The sequence below is a fragment of the Myiozetetes cayanensis genome, unplaced genomic scaffold (genome assembly GCF_022539395.1).
Source record: "Myiozetetes cayanensis isolate MyiCay16 unplaced genomic scaffold, myiCay2020 scf4, whole genome shotgun sequence".
Classification (NCBI taxonomy): domain Eukaryota; kingdom Metazoa; phylum Chordata; class Aves; order Passeriformes; family Tyrannidae; genus Myiozetetes; species Myiozetetes cayanensis.
The window spans coordinates 36,654,938-36,674,737 of NW_026087631.1; the positions used below are offsets into that span (position 1 = coordinate 36,654,938).

The 19,800-nt window shown below is 42.0% G+C and overlaps 1 protein-coding gene across 2 annotated transcripts in view; it reads left to right on the top strand.

Annotated features, from left to right (window-relative positions):
* Positions 1–1,654: 1,654 nt before the first annotated feature.
* The window catches only part of FRMD3 (FERM domain containing 3), a 134,832-nt gene continuing 116,686 nt past the window's right edge, over positions 1,655–19,800 (top strand). For both annotated transcript variants that reach the window (XM_050329736.1, XM_050329737.1), the window contains exon 1: positions 1,655–1,814. In XM_050329736.1, coding sequence (XP_050185693.1) covers positions 1,716–1,814 — 99 coding nt within the window. In that variant the 5' untranslated portion in view covers positions 1,655–1,715. The remainder of the gene's footprint in view (positions 1,815–19,800) is intronic.

The window sequence follows — 19,800 nt, forward strand, 5'->3', positions numbered from 1 at the left end:
CCCTCTTACAGTTCCCCTTTTGGATGGAGAAAGGTGTGCTGCAGGGACTGAAGGGAAAGCTAAAGTATCTGGTTTAGAAGGAAAAGATTCCCTCTCTACCAGAAGAAAGAAAATCTGTGTCACCTGAGAGTCAATCCGCATGTGGGCTGAAATCCTGCTACTGAGTTCCCATGATGTATGACTGTAAGACAAAAAATGTTATTTTATTATTAATGAGTGGGTGTCCACAACTAACTGGTGTCTCAACTGATAAGGACCTTCTTCCATACCTTGTGGGCTGACTGCAGCTGTTGAGGTGAATAATCTCTTTTAAATACTCACTGGTTTCCTTCACTATTCACTATGCAATTGGAAGCATTTATAATTTACGAGAAGCATATGCTTATAGCTTTTCTTTTATGTTTCACATTAAAGGGCTTTGCATATTTATTAGCTGATGGTAATATGAGGTTTATATACTTCTCATTTGTTTGGGGTTGTCTGTATTTCCTGCTGCTAGCAGAACAGGAGAAAACCAAATGAAGAATTTACAAGGTAGTAGCACTTTGGCTTTTACATGGGATTTTCAAAAAACCAATACATTCACATAGAACTATTTTCAAAATACAAACATTTACAAGTGATCGTGGACATCTAGGCAAAATAACTGAAATACACCTTCTGTCTGGCTGTCGGTGCATCTCTTCTCTTTGTAAACTTCCAGTTACATCCCATTTTGCACTGGCTGTTTTTCATTTCACACTGCAAAGGGAAGTGCTCCTTTTTTAACACAATGGTGGTCCATGTTTCAAGGCTGGTTAATGTTGGTGCTTGTTTACTGCAAGGTTTTGCTCTAATGTAATAGCATTTTGTGATAGAGGACATAATAGTAAAGGCACTGGATGCTGTATTTTCTTTCCCACTTAGACAATAAATGGGATGAGACTGCTGTTCCCTAATGGGCCATTTTTTTCCCCTGAGGAAACAATTTTCTGAGGCTTGTACTCTTACATTAAGTTGCATTATATTTTCTTCTTTATCATAAGTGTACACTTATCGTTGGTGAGATTTTTTTATCTAACTATACATATATGTATTTCACAGGGTTCTCCTTCTGCCTCGGACTGTGTTGGGATAACTTGGAGACTCACTTTCTGGGCGGGCAGGCAGCGTGGGGACTCCCCTCTCCGCCAGCAGCCTGGGGGATGTCCCCCCTTAGCAGGGCACCGGGCATTCCCACGGGAGCACCAGCCGTTCAGGTGCACTCAAACCAGGCGCAGCACGCCCGTAGCGGGGAAGGCAGACAACCGCGCTGCCCGTGTCCCTCCCGGCGGTGCCAGCCCCACGGAACGGAGCCCCTCAGAGCACCCAGCCGGGGCCGGTGGGGAGGAGAAGCGGGAGGAGCAGGTGAGGGCGGAGAGGTGTCCCCGCGGGCCATGCCGTGCCGTGCCGTGCCATGCCGGAGGCGGGCGCAGGAGGAGGCTGAGGCCGGCCAGCCGAGCGCATCCTGACGCAGCGGCGGCCGAGCCGCGGCGGGCGGGCGGGCGGATGGCGGGCGGCGGCGGGGAGCCGCGGGGCTGAGGGGCGGCGCTGCCGCCGCTCTGTGCCGTGCCGTGCCGTGCCGCTCCGTGCCGTGCCGTGCCGTGTCGCGCCGAGCCGTGCCGTGGTCGGCCGGGCGCCGCTGCAGGCTGGCCCCCTGCGGCTGCCTGCGGGGCGGCGGCGGACGGACTGCCGGGATGATCCGGTTTCGGAGCTCAAGCATCAGGTCGCTGAGCGCGGAGATGAAATGCACCGTGCGGCTGCTGGACGACTCCGAGATCTCCTGCCACATCCAGGTGCCAGCGCGGAAAGGGGCGGTGGCGGCGGGGCGGCTCAGCGGGCGGTGGCTCCCCGGTCGCAGGGCCCGGGCGGTGGCTCTGCTGGGCTCGGCTCTCCTCGGCGCGGCTGCGGCGGGAGCTCTGCTCCCCGCACTCCCCGTTCTCGGCTCGGAGCTCCGCGCACCTGCGGCACGGGCAGACACGGCTGCTCCGGCGCTACGCCACAGCCTGCACTGCACGGCGGAGAGCCCTCCCGGCCGCCGCTGCTGCCGCGGGATCCACCGCGCTCCGGCAGCCCCGGCGCGGCGTCCCCGCGAGCGGGAGGAGCCCTCTGGGTTGCGATGGCCCGGGAGAAGAGGGAGATGCCGACACTGCCTTCCCTGTCCCGCGGGACGGTAGCGGAGCGCCCCGGTGGGCACCGCTTGCTGCGGAGACGGTGTGAGGCAGGACCTGCTTTGCCACGCCGGGAAAACCCTGGCTTGGGAGCAAGGCCCGCGGCGGGCGATGTCAGGAATAGCAGTTACCGAGATAGCGGGCAGGGTTCAAAATGAAGCGCTGTTCCCTCTTCCTCTTCATTTAAGGCAAAAGATAACTTACGGAGGGATTTTCAATGGTGGTAGTTGTGCACTTGGAAAAAAAGCAACTTCTCTGTAGTCTCCCTCTTTCTAATAACTCAAGTGTTATTCCTTCAAGTAATAAAGATAAGGGTGCAAGGAGAAGTCTTTGAATTTCTGGTGAGCAGCAATATTTGTAGCATGTGAAAGCAGGGGTATTTCAGCTGTCCTCACAAGAACCGTAACTCTGGCACATTATGGAAATCATACAGATTCTTAAATTGCAAGTGTTAAAATAAAATTACCCTCTGAAATTTCCATGGCATTCGTAGAATCACAGAGATTAACTTAGTATCCAAATCGGATAGTGAGTAGCCTTTTAGGAAGTAGTTTATCATTCACAGTTGGTCTTTCTGTCTCTCTGGTAGTATGAAATTGGCACAAATTTAAATCAAGTTAATGATCTTGTACCGTTATGGCTTTAAAAAATCAAATGCCGTGACGTGCAAGCTACATTTTCACTTGGACCAAATTATGGGTTTTGTTTGTTTCAATTGAGCTATTTAATACTAGACTAGAGTAGGAAAGTTCCAGTTAAAAGAGACCTACAACAATCAGCTTAGTCCAACTGCCTGAGTGCTCCAGGGCTGACCAAAATCAAAGCCCATTACTAAGGGCATTGTCCAAATGTCCTGGCAGGCATTTGTGCCAAAAGGCACTGGCAGGTTTGCGGCATGGACTCCATGAAGCCTGGTCCACTGTTTAACCACGCTCTTGGTAAAGAAATGTTTCCTAATGTCCAATTTGAACCTCTCTGATGCCTTTTTTGGACCATTCCCACATCTCCAGTCACTGTATCCCAAGGAGAAGAGATCAGCACATACCTCTCCACATCATTCCTCAGGAAGTTGTACAGAATAATGAGGTCACCCCCAGACCCTTCTCTCAAACCAGACAAGCCCAGGGTCCTCAGCTGCTCCTCACAGGACATGCCTTCCAGCTCTTCCACCAGTGTTGCTGCCCTCCTGTGGACCATTCAAGGACCTTCATGTCCTTCTCAAACTGTGGGGGGCCCAGCACTGCACACAGGACTCAGGGTGAGGCCGCACCACGGCTGAGTACAGCGGGATGATCCACTTTTGGCAGCTGATGTTGCTGTGTCTGATGCAGCCCAGGATGGGGTTTGCCCTCCTGGCTGCCCGGGCACACTGCTGATTCACACTGAGCTGCTGCCCACCAGCACCCCCACAGCCTTCTGTAGGGCTACCCTCCAACAAATCCTCTTCCAGTCTGTAGCTGCATACCAGTTACTCCCAAACAGCATGTAGCCTGGAAGTAACAGCAAGTTACTGAAAACGCCTTGTACCTGTATCATTCTAGTGCTCTTCTAAATGGTTAGAGATTATAGCTTTAATGGGTAGAAAGCAGCATGGCCTTCAGAGTCTTTTCTTGGAGCTTAATGCAAGCTTTGCATAACTTATTTGGCATCTTTAAAAGTTAGTCTTTTTAAACAAGGATGAATTTAAGGCCATAATCTGAGATGGTGTCTCTAAAGCTCTTTAGATTTGTAGCATTTGGCAGATTTACTTGTGTTAAGAGTATGCCCTTCAGTGCCCACAGGGTAGAAAAAAAGAGTTATTACTTCAGGTGTTATGTTGTGCAAGGTGAGGTAATGAGCTCAGAACCAGTTGTATCATATTGCATTGTTGTGCCTCATTCTGCATGTAATGCAAGCAGGGAAAAGTCACAGTTGAACATGTTTTAACTACTGCAGTTCTAAGGGTAATTCTGAAGATTGAGTTCTGTTACCATCTCATTTAGAACTTTTTTTCCTAAGTTTGCACACTGGTAAAAATATTTAAAAGGTGGGAATGGCTCCGCTTGGTTCCCCCCCCTGCACTCCTGGAGGATTTTAGGTACTGAAATTCTAAATATGTAAATGCAGAAACTAGTATGAAGAACTACTTTGCTCTTGGTCACTTCATCAGAAAGGTGCAATTAATATTTACTAATTCTGATTTACCTGTCACTCTTTCCTGAGCCACACACTTCAAACTGCTTAATCCTATTTGTAAGGTATCTACCCCTTACCTATCACTGTATAGATAGAAGAGATACAATCTGGCTGTATAATTTATTTATACTCCTGTATCTGCATAGCTATTAAGACACTAGACTCGCGAAGCCCAAACCACTCAACTTTTTGTCTGTAGCCTCTCTATTGGACCTATATTTGAACTTCATAGTGTGGACAAAACTTACTAGGAGCTTTAGCAATTTTTTTTTTTAACAAACAAACAAACAAGCAAACAAGCAAACAAACAAAAACACAACCAAAAAAACCCTGGTTGCAAGTTACTTCTACATATGCATATCAGTGCATATTCAGTTGGACAAAATATCCCAGATGATGTGCTGCTGGACTAATAGCAGAGATACCAGGGTTGTGCCAACTGGAACATGTTGGACAGCTATGTTTTGGTCATTAAAGGGATAAGAAAGCCTAATTCTACAACACTGAGAAATGCCAGCAGAGTCTCTTAGGGACACAGGATGCAGAAAGGAACTGTGATGACTGAAATTCTTGCTGTGCATTTTCAGGAATAAGGGAGGGGAGATATATGACTGGTCTGGATAGTGAGGTGTGTAGCTGATGATTTGTTGCAGTTTAGCACACTAAGTTTTACCTTTTTTTCAAGTTTATCTTTCCAGCAGCTGGCTTGGACATGTGGACTACTATCAGAGGACCTGGGTACCACTTCAGTGCAGAGATGTGTGTTAATTTTCAGATGCACTGTAGACCTTTGACTCTACAAAATATGCAACCAGCACAGTGTGTTACTCAGTTAAAACATTTAGGAAAAGTAAGCAAGAGCAGATATATTTAGATGCTGAATATATATATATATATATATATATATATATATATATAAACAAACTATATATATGTGTGTGTGTATTTTTTTTCTTCTTGCATAATTTCACAGTGTTTAGGTAGAACAAGAAAATACATTTTTCCTTTTACTATTTAAGTTCTTTCAAAACAGTGTTTCACCAAGCCAACATGATAATAAAGCATGCTTTCAGAAATTATGTTTTTTAACAGGCTGTCTAGTGACAGCATACAGAGTGGTGTGGGGAGAATCAGAAATGAATTGTGCATTTGCAGATTCCAGCCAACTAGTTATCGAGTCGTGCAGCTGCCATGTAGGTCATCAAGTTGCTCAAGGCTAGGTTTGCAGCTCAAGGGTCAAGATTCAATGTGTTGTCCTTCCCATCTGAGCGACTGTATGACTGCAAATTAGCTGAAGTGGTGACAGAAACAAGAAAGGGCTGGGACCCAAGGAACACTTAACTAATTCTTGTGATGATGTTTATTTTCCCATGATCTATCTTTGTGAAGTCTCTCTGGGACTTGTACATCAGGCGCTCTTTAAGCAGCAGTAGGGTGAAGCTGCAGTGGAACAGCCAAAATTGAGAGGTTATGAAAAACAGCCTGAAGGGCCAGTGGCCACTGTCTGTTTCCATTTGCAAGAGAAAGAGGTGACCTGCTTGTGCAGCCTGCCTGATAAAGCACGGAACTAAGGTTTGAAAGAGGGCAGTGGGGGAAACAGGTCTTCAAAACTACTGGAAATGTGTCTGGATTAGCAAGAAGACCTCCTTTCTGGAAGTACTGACATGGTGCTTCTGAGTAATTGACATAACAGGCACCTTCTGTTTTTGAAGGCTTGAAGCAGAAACTTAATGCACCCATTTAACCTTTTAGTAACAATAGGCTAAATCAAGCCTTTGTTTAAGCCCAGCCACTTGCTCAGTCCTTAGTAAAAGGTTTACTTTACTCCTTGAGCTGTTCAGGTCCAGCTGTGCAAAACTGGAGAAAAGGTTGGCATGAATGTGGCTTTTCTCTCAGTTGGAGCTTGCTATTCACGGTGGTAGTGAACTTTACTTCTGTGTGTTTACTTCTAGAAGTACTGCATGAGTGGATCTTCTTGTGTCTCAGTCCATATGTAAAATTGTGTAGTAATAGAGGCCTTTTTAATGACACAGGTTTTGCTTTGTATGAGCTTTCCCAAACAAAGTTCTGTATTGATATTCCCAAAAATATCAATTTTCTACAGTACTGCTCTTTAAAAAAAAAGTATCTAAATAGATATTTGATTGTTGTTTAAAAGAATAAACTTGAATTTCTATGTGTCCAGCTTTTGAGCAAGGACAAGACATATTTTTAAAACTGGTTTAGAAATCAGGAAGAAAATAAGCACAGCAAAACTTTGATTTACTCATGGTCTGTTCTTAGACCTTTTACCTCTTTTTGCATAAGTTAAAATGAAGGTGACAAAATCTGAGAAAGTTCATTTCTTTCTGCCACTGATGGCTCAATGGTGTAAAATGGCCTTGTGCTTTTCTAATCTTAATTTGAGATCAGCTACTGTGCAGTTTGAATTCTGTTGCCTGTAGTTCAACTAACAATTTGAATGCTTGATTTTTTTTTTATTTTTCTAATTTTCTGTTAAATGTGACATATACTGTTATGTCTTGTTCTTTTTGTAGAACATTGATGACTGAAAAGTTGGCTTCTTGCTTAATATTTTCTGCTTGGTCTGTGTCTTGCAGGCAGATGCTAAATTTAATAGAAATCTGCTTACCAGAGAACTCTTTAAAACTCCCATCGCTCAGTAAAGTGTAAAAAACAAATGCTGAAGCAGGTTGTGAAGTAAAAGAGTAGTGGCCATGAATCTCACTGTCAAGGTGTGCTGGATGTTGATGATTTGAAAAAAAGTAAGTGGGAAAGGGAAGGCAGCATGAGAATGAAAAGAGCAGAGAGGCCAGAGATGAGAAGAAGGTGGAGGACGATAGCTGCAGAAAGGGAGAGGTTAAAGGATTATGTAGACAGCAGGCAGGAGATTTAGTGAATTTATATTTATCCTGTAAGCAATGTCAGAACCGTAACCAGCAAGTGCCTTGAGCTGCTGGACTGACACTATAACAGTTAAAAATAGTAAGACAAGATAAGAAAGGGGATGCAAGTTAGGACAAATTCCTTGCCATGTTCTGTTGACATGCTTTCGAAACTGCATGCTAGTGCTTGTATTCCTGACTTGATGATTAAGCCTCTAATTGTACAGTTACAACAGGTACTCTTGGCAAAAGTTACAGATGAGAGGACTCTCTAATTAAGCTAAGCCTGTGGTTTAAAGCTACCTTTGTTGTAACTGGGGGTGTTTGATTAAAGTTGTTGTGTGTTTTTATGTTTGTTTGGGGTTTTTTGTTTGTTTATTTGGTTTTAAAAAAATTAATAACTTATGGATGTGCTCTTAGCTCTTTCCAGGGCTAAAAAAGAAAAAAGGAATAGACACTACTGGTGGAAAGTTACTAGGGTGTTGGGACTTCTCATTACGAATTAAGAAATTAATTGCCTTGATAGCTTTTGATAAGTGTTTCTGAAACTTGACATTTGCTTAACATCGATTTCTCTATCTCTTGTAAGGGAAAGGCACATTACCTACACGTAACACTGCCAAATTGCTACCAAATCACGAACTCTGCTGTTATATTGTGTTGTTTTTAAATGAAAACACTCACAAAGTTTTTATGCAGGATTTTATCCAATATGTACTAAACTGCAGCCGAATTGTTTAGTGTTTGGCTAAAATATATTAATACGTTGAATTCTGTTTTTTCCATGCTCTCATGTTGTCTGATTAAGAAACAAAATCTGAAAATTCTCTATTCTAAAGACTGTGATCTTGTCTTTCATTTTAACTGTCTATTTACTATATATTGCGATTGTAAGTAATTTTTTGATTGCTAGTAAAGGAAAGTGGGGGAACTGAGATGTGTGCTTAGAGACTTGCCCAAGCCATGGTTGAACATGTATTTCAGTAAATAGAAACAATGTAGGTGATAATTTAATATACTGGTGAGGCCTGGTACAGAATTGTGAAGGAAAAAAACTATAAAAAATGCAAGTATCCTTAGATAAAGTTATATATTTAAAAGGAACAAGCTAAAAGGATAGTTACTGGTTTAAAACATAAGTATATTCTTTTAATTTTTACCCTCCTTTCATTTTTTTCCCACTTTGCATAAAAATTTTCACATTTTTTGTTGTCATGCGTGTTTGGACCCTAGCTGAACGGTAAGGGTGGAGCTGTAGTAATAATAGAAAATCAATAGCACAATGCACCACAGCTTATATCTCCAAACTGCAAATCATCATTTTGATCCTGTGAGGTGGAAAAGTGGCTCCTGTGAGATACAGAGTGCTTTGTGGGAACTTCATGCATTCTTTCATCTTAAAAGGGCTTTTGGCACCTCTTAAGGCTTATTCTCTTGCACTTTGAGATGCCCTCACCTGTCTAAGCATCTTCAGTGCAATGATACTAGTACAGGAGGCAGTCGAGAAGTGATCATGTGGTGAAATTAACTGGCCAAAATGAATCACTGGTGAGGAAGTACTGTGTTTTTGCTTTTTGGTTGTATTTGCCTAGACTGAATTTTTTGTAGAGGTCAGGAATTATTTACTAGTGTATATCAGTGCTCCTGAAGTTATCTTAAACAAAAGGAGAAATTAGTGCCTTTTCTATAGGAAGGTGAAATAGGGAGCCTGTATGGTTGTTGCTGGTCCCCTGGAACAGACATTATATTAAAAATTAAAGGTTTAAACACTTAGGTTAAAGAATGGAAGAAATGGCAGATGATTTTTCTCTTTCTCCTCAAAAAAACACATGTGGATTGGGAGGACTAGAGAGTAATTCTCTCTGTGATAAAATGCTTTTTTTCTGTAGCACAGGTCTCCGTTCTTCTGGGTATTTTAGCTTATTAAATCAAACATACTGAAATGGCTCTCTTCATCTTCTTGTTGTTCTCTCTCACTTTTTGAACTCTCCCTCCATTCCCCAGTGTGGATAATATCAACCTGTTGGCAAAGTTTGTAATGTCCAGATAATCCTTCTCTCCTATTAAAATCAAGCTGTCAGCAGATGACTTTGATTGTGTCTGTCCCTGATGCATATTGAATATCTGTCCTCATAGTTCTTCCTTCAGCTGGGGCTTCTTTTCTGTTCCTTAATTTTTAATTGCTAAATACAGCCTCATTTTTCTCCCTAGCCTTGGGAGAGAGGAGAGAAAATATAATGAAGGATTCGTAAATTGAGATAAGGACCGGGAGAGATCACTCACTGATCATCATCACAGGCAAAACAGACTCAGAATGGGGATGTTAATTAAATGTATTGCTAACAGAATCAGAGCAGGAGAATGAGAGGTAAGAGAAATATTAAAAAAAAATGCCTTTCTCCCACCCCTCTTTCCTTCCAGGTTCTACCTCCTTCCCTCCAGTGATGCAGGGAGATGGGGAATGGTGATTACGGTCAGTTGTTGTTTTTGCCACTGCTCAGAGAGAGGAGTCCTTCCCCGTTCCTGTGGGGTCTGGCCCATGGGAGACAGTTCTTCAGGAACTTCTCCAATGTGAGCCCCTCCCACAAGCAAGAGTTCTTCACAAACTGCTGCAATGTGGGTCACATTTTCACAGGGTGCAGTCCTTCATGAACAGGCTGCTCCAATGTGGGTCCCTCACAGGGCCACAGGTCCTGCCAGGAAAACCTGCTCCAGTGTGGGCTGCTGTCTCCATGGGTCAGCAGGCCCCTGCCAGGACCTTGCTCTAGCATGGGTATCCCATGGGGTCACAGACTCCTTTGGGCATCCACCCACTCTAGTGTGGGTCTCCTCCATGGGCTGCGGGTGGATGTCTGCACCCCCATGGACCTCCGTGGGCTTCAGGGACACAGCTGCCTCACTGTGATCTGCACCACAGGCTGCAAGGGAACCTCAGATCTGGTGATTGGAGCACTCCTCCCCCTCCTTCTCCACTGACCTTGGTGTCTACATTGTTGTTCATGTGTTCTCACTCTTCTCTTGCTGCAATTTTCTTCTGCCCAATAACTTTTTTCCCCCTTCCTTCTTAAATATGTTATCACAGAGGTGTTAGTGTCATCCCTGATTGGCTCAGCCTTGGCCAGTGGTCGATCTGTCCTGGAGTCATCTGGCATTAGTTCTGTTGGACATGGGGGAAGCTTCTGGTAGCTTCTCACAGAAGCCACACCTGTAGCCTCCCCTGCTACACAAACCTGGCTACATAAACCCGATACTTACCTTCAGTTCTTTTTCAGTAGAAGTGTTTGCAAATGGAAATAACTGCTGCAATAGCTGGAAATCTGACCATTCAAAATAATTGCAGTGAAAAACATTAGTGTGAAGTGGCTGCAAAATGATTGCTCTTTAAATATTTCCTTTGAAAAATATGTCAAATCAGTCAACATCTTTATTAAAAATACTTGGTATTTTTCCCTTGTTTACTTAAGCCCCAGGAAGAAGTAAACAATCTGAATTGAGGACATGTTTTGCTCCTTGTAAACGCATTATCTCACAATGATATTTTTCCCCTAGCAACTCTATTTGGCTCTCAATTGTACTTAGAAAGACCCCAAACCGAAATTATTTGCATCTGGCCGTTTTTGTCCTGATTTAGTAATATGTAAGCTTACTATAAAAGGGCACATGTTACAAAGATGACTTTGTATTTCTGACAACACTATGTAAAACCTCTTTCATGCTCTCCATATATATGCCCACTTTTTCTGGTCTTTCACTTAACTGTAGTAGAAGTACAAAAGAAATGGGATTACAAAATGAAAACAAAACCACAATCCTCTCACCCCCAAACCCAAACAGTATCAGGAGAATTTAGAACAGGAATTAATATTTTATTAAATATAAATGAGGTCAAATCATGTGGAAATTGATGACAACAGACTGTGTTGTTACCAGGCACAGAGGCTAGTCAAACATTTTCGTCTCCAAAATAGTGTCTGTATGTGAATTACCTTTTGGGAATTTTTCCTGGACTCTCCTATCTGCCAGGTGATGCCTCAGAACTAGTCAGAAAGAATGCTAATTGGGAAGGACAGTACTTTTGTCAGGGAGTGACCTAGCAGTTTGCTAGCATGGGTGGTGGATTTCAGCACCCCTGAATGCTTGGAGAGTTTTAGTAGTTTTAGTATAAATGCAATCTCTGTTTTCAAAAACAAAAAGAAGAAAAAAAATCGAGAATGACTAAAGATGTATATAACAGTTTGGTACTAAACCATGTGAAATGGTTGTGTTCATGACACTGTCCTTTTAAGGGGAAAATTTGAAGTGTTGTGAGGAGGATCTTAAACAGTCAGTGGTATTTAAATCAGGAGTAACACTGGTTTTAGTAGGTGCTTACAAAATAGCTGTGTTTTGAATCTGTGGCTGTAATTCTTGGATTTGTACCTGTAATCTGTTCTAGGATGATTCTCGATTTTTCTTCCTTCCTTTGTTTGTTTGTTTGAATGCTCTTAGAGTCTAATACGAAAGTACTCTGCAAAACTTCAGTTAGTGGTGCTCTTTTTGGTTTTATTTTTATGGACACAAACTTCAAGCCCTATAGTAGAGTCAGAAATGAGCCATAGTTATTTCTTTGTTTCTTTGAACAGTAATTGCAAAAATGTAGATGAGATTCTCTATGGAGTGCTATGCATGTCACAGAGATGCTACAGAACATACTTCTAATCCTGTTTCTTTAGGCTTTTCAGAAAAAAAGACAGCTGATTCTCCCATCCACTCTATTAATTTAAAATTGAGTAACAAAGATAAATACTGCACAGACAGAGAGTGATGGTTGCTCCTCTGTTAGATGGGACAGTTAGCTGGAGTGCAAGTTAAACTCCGAAGCTGTGCTGGGCCATCCTGAACTTAAGTGACTTCAAGGTTTGGTCTTGAGACATTCAGTGTGTCAGTCTATGGAGTGTACCACACATATTGACCCTGCTTACTCCTGCTCTGCGAGATTTCTTTAGCTCCATCCTGGCAAAGGGAAGGAAATGACAGAGGCTTTTACAGACGGTGCCGTGAGTGATTCAGTCTGCAGATTCAGCCATTCACATAAAATCACTCCAGCAGCTTGCTGTGTCCCTGCCAGTTGCTAGGTGCAGATCCAGGGAGGCTTTCTGTTTTGACTGGAGAATCCACTTACATTGCCAGGATTTCCTGATTAGTTTTCTCATATGGTCTGGTAGTTGGTACTTAACAACCACCAGAATGGAGAAGATCTGAGCAGGAGTTATCAGTCCCCAAACCAAACCATACTGCTGGACTGTGGGCATTAAAGCAAGAGGAGTGGTATATCTAAGTGGAAAATGAATAACCTACACAGTTTCAGGACAGTGTGTTCAGAGCAGTTCTGGTTAGTTTTTGTGCATGAATTATATGCACCAAATAAGAAGCAATTTTCATCCTCTAGTTTCTTGAGAATCAGAGTCTGGTTTGTGTATTACCCAGAAGAGTTTATGGCGTAATTTCAGTGAAAACACAATTGGAGAATGCCTAATTCATATTGTGATGATGAGACCTCACAAAGTAATTTATGCAGTTGGTCTGAGTTTTAACTTTGGGGGGGAAATAATGCTGTAGAAAAAAAATTCCAGAAGTGGGATGCTGATATATGTGGGGAAGAAAACAAGACTCCAGTTGTGTAGAGAGTTCAGTGGTTATGCAAGTCAGTTTGCAATAAAAAGACTTCAACTTTTCAGCATTTGCACCTGTTTTTTTTGTTTATTCTGTTATGTAGAAGCTCTTTCCAGCGAAAGAACACATAGTTCTTAAACCTACAATTACGGTCACTGAGGTAATTATTATTACTCTAATATGTTCCCCTCCTTATTCCATATTTCACATTTGCTTTAAGGTATCAAGGGATGAGCTGTTTCATTTAGGTTTATGTAAATAACTTGCTGCCTCCCTGCTCTGTTAGAGGCTTGTGCAGTTTGTGAATGTAGCAAGAACTACAGGGGTTGGGTTTGGATAGGGGCAGAAGGGGAAGTAGGAATTATAGTTCTTCTCTGCAGCCCCAGAGGTTTTGATTGCTACTCCTGCCTTTCAGCAGCTCTTAGCTTACTGCTCTCTCCATCATGGATTAAGATATCAATACTGTGCCTAAACCCATACTCCCTTTGGAGGCCATGATCCCAGTCACCAGTTGCATCTCTTTTCCATTACCCTTTTCTTCAGTCCAACAAACAGTTTTCAGTCTTTTTACAGAGATTCTATTTGTGGCACTTCTAAATTATGATTTTTACTCTTCGTTTGGAATGGGGCAATATACTGTCTTGGAAACAGAAACCTAGGTTGGTTTATAAGCATAATTTTCTGGTTTGCTGACTCCTGTAATTATTTCACAGAGATGTTCCAGAATTGTTATAGGTTCTGCAAATCATTGCTAGCTTTTGTCCCATTGATGTTTTTCACCACCAAGGTACTTTTTTGTTCATCATTTGATGATAATGATCTAGAGTTAGTCTTTGGACAGTGATTACCAGAAGTTTCATGCTATATTTTTTAAGGGGTTTGTTTTTATGGGGTTTTGTTTGTTTGTTTGGTTGGTTGGTTGGTTCGTTGGTTGGTTTGGTTTGTTAGTTTTGGTAATCTTTAACAGAGGTTCCACAGACATGGTATTTGTTCTCAGACAACTGCAAGAGAAGTGTCAGGAACAGAACAAAGGACTCTATGTTACCTTTGTTGATCTCACCAAGGCTTTCGACACTGTGAGCAGAAAAGGTCTGTGGCAGATTTTGGAATGTTTAGGATGTCCTCCCAAGTTCCTCAAAATGATCATTTTGCTTCATGAGGACCAGTGAGGCCAAGTCAGATATGGTGATGCACTTTCTGAGCCATTTCCAATAGCCAATGGTGTGAAGCAAGGCTGCGTTCTCGCACCAAGTTTATTCACAATCTTCTTCAGCATGATGCTCCAAAGGGCCACGGCAGACCTCGATGATGAAAACGGTGTCTACATTCGATATCGTACCGATGGGAGCCTGTTCAACCTAAGGCGACTGAAGGCCCACACTAAGACCTTAAATCATCTTGTCCGTGAGCTGCTTTACGCTGATGATGCCACCCTCGTCACCCACACAGAAGTAGCTCTGCAGTGTTTAACATCCTGCTTTGCAGAGTCTGCTGAGCTCTTTGGACTGGAAGTCAGCTTGAAGAAAACAGAAGTTTTATATCAGCCTGCACCTCAGGAGTCTCCCATCATCCCCATATCACCATTGGTGAAACAGAGCTCAAATCAGTCCAGCAGTTTAATTACCTGGGAAGCATCATCTCCTCAGACGGTAAGGTTGATGCAGAAATAGACAACAGGTTAACAAAGGCATACAGAGCTTTTTGTAAACTCCATAAAAGAGTGTGGCAAAACAAACACCTGAAGAAAAGTACAAAGATCAGCGTTTACAGAGCCATTGTACTGTCTACTCTTTTATATGGGTCTGAATCATGGGCCATTTACCGGCACCACTTGCATCTCTTAGAACACTTCCATCAGCGCTGCCTCCGTACAATCCTAAACATCCACTGGACTGACTATGTGACCAACACATCTGTCCTTGAACAGGCAGCAGTCACGAGCATTGAGGCCATGCTGCTGAGAACACAGCTGCGCTGGGCAGGGCACGTCTCCAGGATGCAGGACTACCGCCTCCCTAAGATCGTGCTCTGTGGGGAACTTGCCACTGGCTGCCGCAAGAGAGGAGCCCCGAAGAGGAGGTTCAAGGACTCCCTGAAACAATCCCTCAGCCTTGGCCATATTGATCACCACCATTGGTCTACCCTGGCCTCCAATCGGGAGGCCTGGAGACACACCATCTATAACACTGCTGCTGCTTTTGAGAACACACGCAGGATCACTCTCGAGGAGAAAAGACAACGCAGAAAGAATTGCATCTCGTCGATATCACCTGGGGAGTCTTTCTGCTGTGCCTTCTGCAACCGGACTTGTCTATCTCACGTTGGCCTTTTTAGCCATCAGCGCGCTTGTAGCAAGCGTGGGTAGAGCCCTTCTCAAATCTTCGTTCGCGAAGCCTAGCCATGATGATGATGTACTTTATTGGTTCAGTGAATTATCTGGACTCAGTTATTATATTTTTTTGCTCTTGTAACATACTCCCTGCATAGGGTACTGTGTATTTGTGTACATCCTGTAACTTACATGTAATGATCTGTATAGTGGTAAGGCTTTTACAATATATTAATTGTTTGTATGTATTTTTTTACAGTTTATAAGAATCAAGTTTTCTAACAACCAGGCTGTCTTTAAAACCTTCAATTTATACACTTTCTTGGTCATTAGCTAAGTTACTCTTACTAGTTTAATTTATTTTAATTGGTTTTAAAATGAGAAAAATCTTTATTTTCATGGTCTGCTAGACTGACCCCTCTAAATTCAAAGTACATTTTTTTCCTGTCTTTTCCAAAGCCTTAATGATATTTACCTATTTTTAAATTGAGATTGAACTCTTTCAGTTTTTAGTAGATTTTTGTCAGATTTAGTACAGATTTTTGACATGAAAAAATCCTGAATGATACTGAGGTGGCTCAAGTATAGTGGAAATGTTTCTATATCCAGCAGGTGCTTTCATATAGCATGAGGAAATGAATAATTTTTGAAAACTAGACCTCCCTTTCTCCCTAGAAGAATCGTCTGTTAAAACTGAGCACTGCTAATATATTCTTCTGTATGGATGTTCACATTTTAATTTTGTGTGTGTGGGCACTAGAATTAGTTTACACATCCAATCTAAACAAGATGTTTAAACTATGTACAGGAAATGGTACATAGTTTTCTCTCATTAGGTGGTGAGTAATTAAGTGGGTATCTTGTGTCCTGAGAAAATAGACACTAACTGAATGTTTTTATAGCTCCAACATCTGTCCTTTCACAGTTCTTTTTTACTCTGTGAATGCACTTCTTGCTTTGTGGTCAGAACTATATTGTAATCCAAAAACTATAAGAAAGGTGCATTTCTTTTTCAACTTTTCCATATGTAGCCTGCATTCTGAGGATAGAAGAACTTTCACTACATGTGAGATGTTTTCATTAACTTGCTTTTAAAAGCTTTATCTTTTATTGGTTAGAAAATTAAAGGGAAAGTGCAGATGTTGATTTAGTTGCCTTCCCCTTCTTCTTTCCCTCCATTCACAGGAGGACCTTTTGATCATTTTGAGGGCACTGATTTCCAGTAGTGGTTTTGATGCCCTCCTTCTTCTTAGACAAACAGTACTTTGGTGGTACTCCAAGAAGGGTGAAAGTCTACCAGGTGTTGACAGGTATGGCCCAAGAAGTACTATGTTCTTCCTGATGTCCAAGCAGGTTGCTAGTTATGCTGGTAATGTCCTTGCTCCTCCCCTGCCTCAAACAGAGCTCTGAGGTTGTCTTGCTGCCTTTCTCAGTACTACTGTTATCATTTTTACCATCCTTTTTCTCTATGAAGCAAATCTCTTTGCTTTCACATTTGGCCACACAGGTAGTCTGCTGAGGAAGAAAATTCTTTTTTCTGTTCACTGCATTGAAGTGGTTTTTTCCCACGCACTCCTAGTTTCTGCTTTTTAAAGAACAAGGAGGTAGGCACAGTGACATGTAAATTCTTTTTGACATTCCCAATTTGCTGACTTTGCAGTACTCAAAGAAGAAGAGCTATGCTTGTGGTGAACCTGCAGAGCTGGTTTGTGCCCTACATAATGCTTAGCACTTCTCTGAGACATGCAGAAGGAATTGCATTTTCTAACCTTCCTCTACCTTCTCTGTCTCCAGAGGATTCAGTGATTACGCAGGAACCAAAACATTTGCTGGAGGAGAATTCTGTGTGTTTTATCCTGCAGATTGAATGATGAACAAAGATTATGAATCCATGGGGAAACCAATTTAATGAATTCTGTTTTCCTATTTTGTCCATACAAATTTGATATTGCTTTGTAATTAAAATTAAATCTGCTTCTACAGAATATTGTTTTTCTCATTTTGAGCTGTTTAGCCTTTCCCATGCGTTTCTGAAATAGATCAGCTAAAGGTATTCTTAAGAAAGGAGGGAAATAAAAGGGAAAGTACTGTCCTCCCAAAGGTACAGTGGGATTCCTGTACCGGTATTTCTATGGCAGAAATACCATGAGTTGAGTTGTCCTGCTGAGAGAGAGGTTTCTGCTTTATGAATGAGATTATTGTATATTTCTGTTCAACTTAAACCTCATTTTGACGCAATTTGTGAACACATGATATTTTATGCACTCACTGGAATAAAAAAAACCACAGTACTGTCTTGGGCACTTAGTCTGTAGTTAATGCTGTGCCTGTTTTTGCACATCTGTGAGCTAAATCAGAGATCAAAATGAACTCCAGCACTTGAGGGCATGTAGGGAGGATTTTGTACACTCTGGAGAAAAGTGAGTCTGTAAAGCCTTAATGATTGCTCCTTCATCTATGCAGATGTGCTTTAGCTGGTGCCAGATCTGCTGTAATATTGATGATGTCTTTCATCTTGTTAGTGGCCCAAATGTAACAGAGCTTATGCTTGTAGTCAAATTTTGTTCTTTATGTAAGGAGACCACAAATGGTGAAGACTGCATATAATGATGTGAACTATGTCTATGGATATAGCATGTAACATGCTTTCTGTTAAATGGATGAAAAATGTTTAAAGCTCTGATTTTGAGCACTGGGCACTTCCGGTGGCTTAGCTGGCATGACAAATTTTAAGAAGCAAATTCTGGAACAGTTCTCTGACAGTGAGGCAATTAATAAAATTTGCAAGATATAATGCTGAGCGACTGCCTTTATCCCCAGATGAGTATGAGAGTGCGTGGAGGTACAAGTTACCTGTTGCTTTCCATCTGTCTTGATCTTTGTGGTTTGGAGATTTGATGAAGAATTTGGCATTAAGAACAGGGCAGTAGTGAGTGAAAAATTAAATGTGGGTAGTATGAAGGTTCAGCCACACTGGGCAGTATTGGAGGTTAGTTTTGCTAATTTACAATATGAGATTGCAAATGCCTGTAGTGGGGCTGCAGTGACCCACAGTCGTAGTCAGGACTTCTCCTAGGAAATGAGCTGACTGATGTGGTCCGGTCCCTCAGAGAAATGAGATACTTTGCATGAATTTTGTGGCTGTAGTGGGATCAGTCATCCTCTAATGTCTATTTATAACGCTCCTATGGGGCATGTTGAGAAGTGTAGATTTTAAGGATAAAAGGAGATTTTAAGGATAAAAGCTGCTGTTGGGAGAGAGTCTGTAATGGCTGTTTAATTTGGAGCACTTCCTGAGTTCTGCAAGAATGACTATAAAATTCCAAAATCTGAATAGAAACACTAATGCTCTCCCCTCTGTACATGTAGATACATTCATGTGAGAAGATATTCCCTGATATTCATATTCCCTAAGAGTCATTTAGTTCCTCAGGTGACTGTGTGGGATAGTGTCTTGCACTGCGCTGGAACTTGTCTTCTGCAGAGCTCATGAATGAGAACGTGCTTTGCTACATCCAGTGTGGAAAACCAAGATACCATTCATATTTATTATCTGCCTTCTGAGCTTCTCCTGTTTTACACAGAGTGGAGACAGTGGAGACAGAGCTTGCATTAATCACAGTGTAGCTCTGATACTCATCCCGGGTTCACAGGGTCACTGTGTCCCTCCAAAGTGCTCAGGAGAGAAGTAGACATCCAGGGTATCTCTACATTGTCGCTGCTCCAGACTGGTGGGGTTTAATTGATAAATTTGTTTTTCTGCTGGTTAGGGTAGATATTGTGTCCCAGAGGGACGCTAAGGATTAAGCTTTCCTGTGTCCTTGTGATTTGCACCAGCAAAGCTATGACCTTATGCACAGTAGTGTTACTGCTGGAATTCAGACACACCAGGTCATCTGAAGCATTATGTTTTTCAATATTGTTTACAAGACAACCATTTGGGAGTACAAATAGAGAGCACAACACAGGAAGCATTTGGAATTTCCAGAAATTACACCATATGCCTGTCAGAGGCTTATAATTTGGTGAAGACAGAATCATGTTCTTTCAGAACCCATTGTTCCTCAGTATTAGAATTGTCACAGATTTTCAGTGTACCTTTTTCTGCTTTCTTGCAAAAGGGACTGATATAATTTCCCTCCGTGCTAGTAAATTGTTTTCCTGTACCATATTACCCTTTTATTTTTGCAGGATTTGCCATTTTCAAATTAAAAAAATGTGTGTAGTGCAAGTTTCATTGTCTGTTATTTCATTTCTGTAATTTAAAAAAGTCAAACCAGACAACTAAAACTCAGTCTTAGTATATCTAATGAATGCAAGGATCTTAGAGCCAGCATGCAAATGACAGCTTGACACAGAGTGAAACATGTGGAGTGCATTTCAGTGGATGGTCATATCAATGTTTACTGTATTATCACGTTATCACAATAGTGCCACAGAGCTTAAGGCATGGATAAGGATGCAGTTTTGCTATGCAAACTTAAAGTAAGATATATTTCCTAGTCACGTCTAAGGACACAGACACGCAGTGGAATAGTATACTATACATATATATAAACAAAACAGCTTG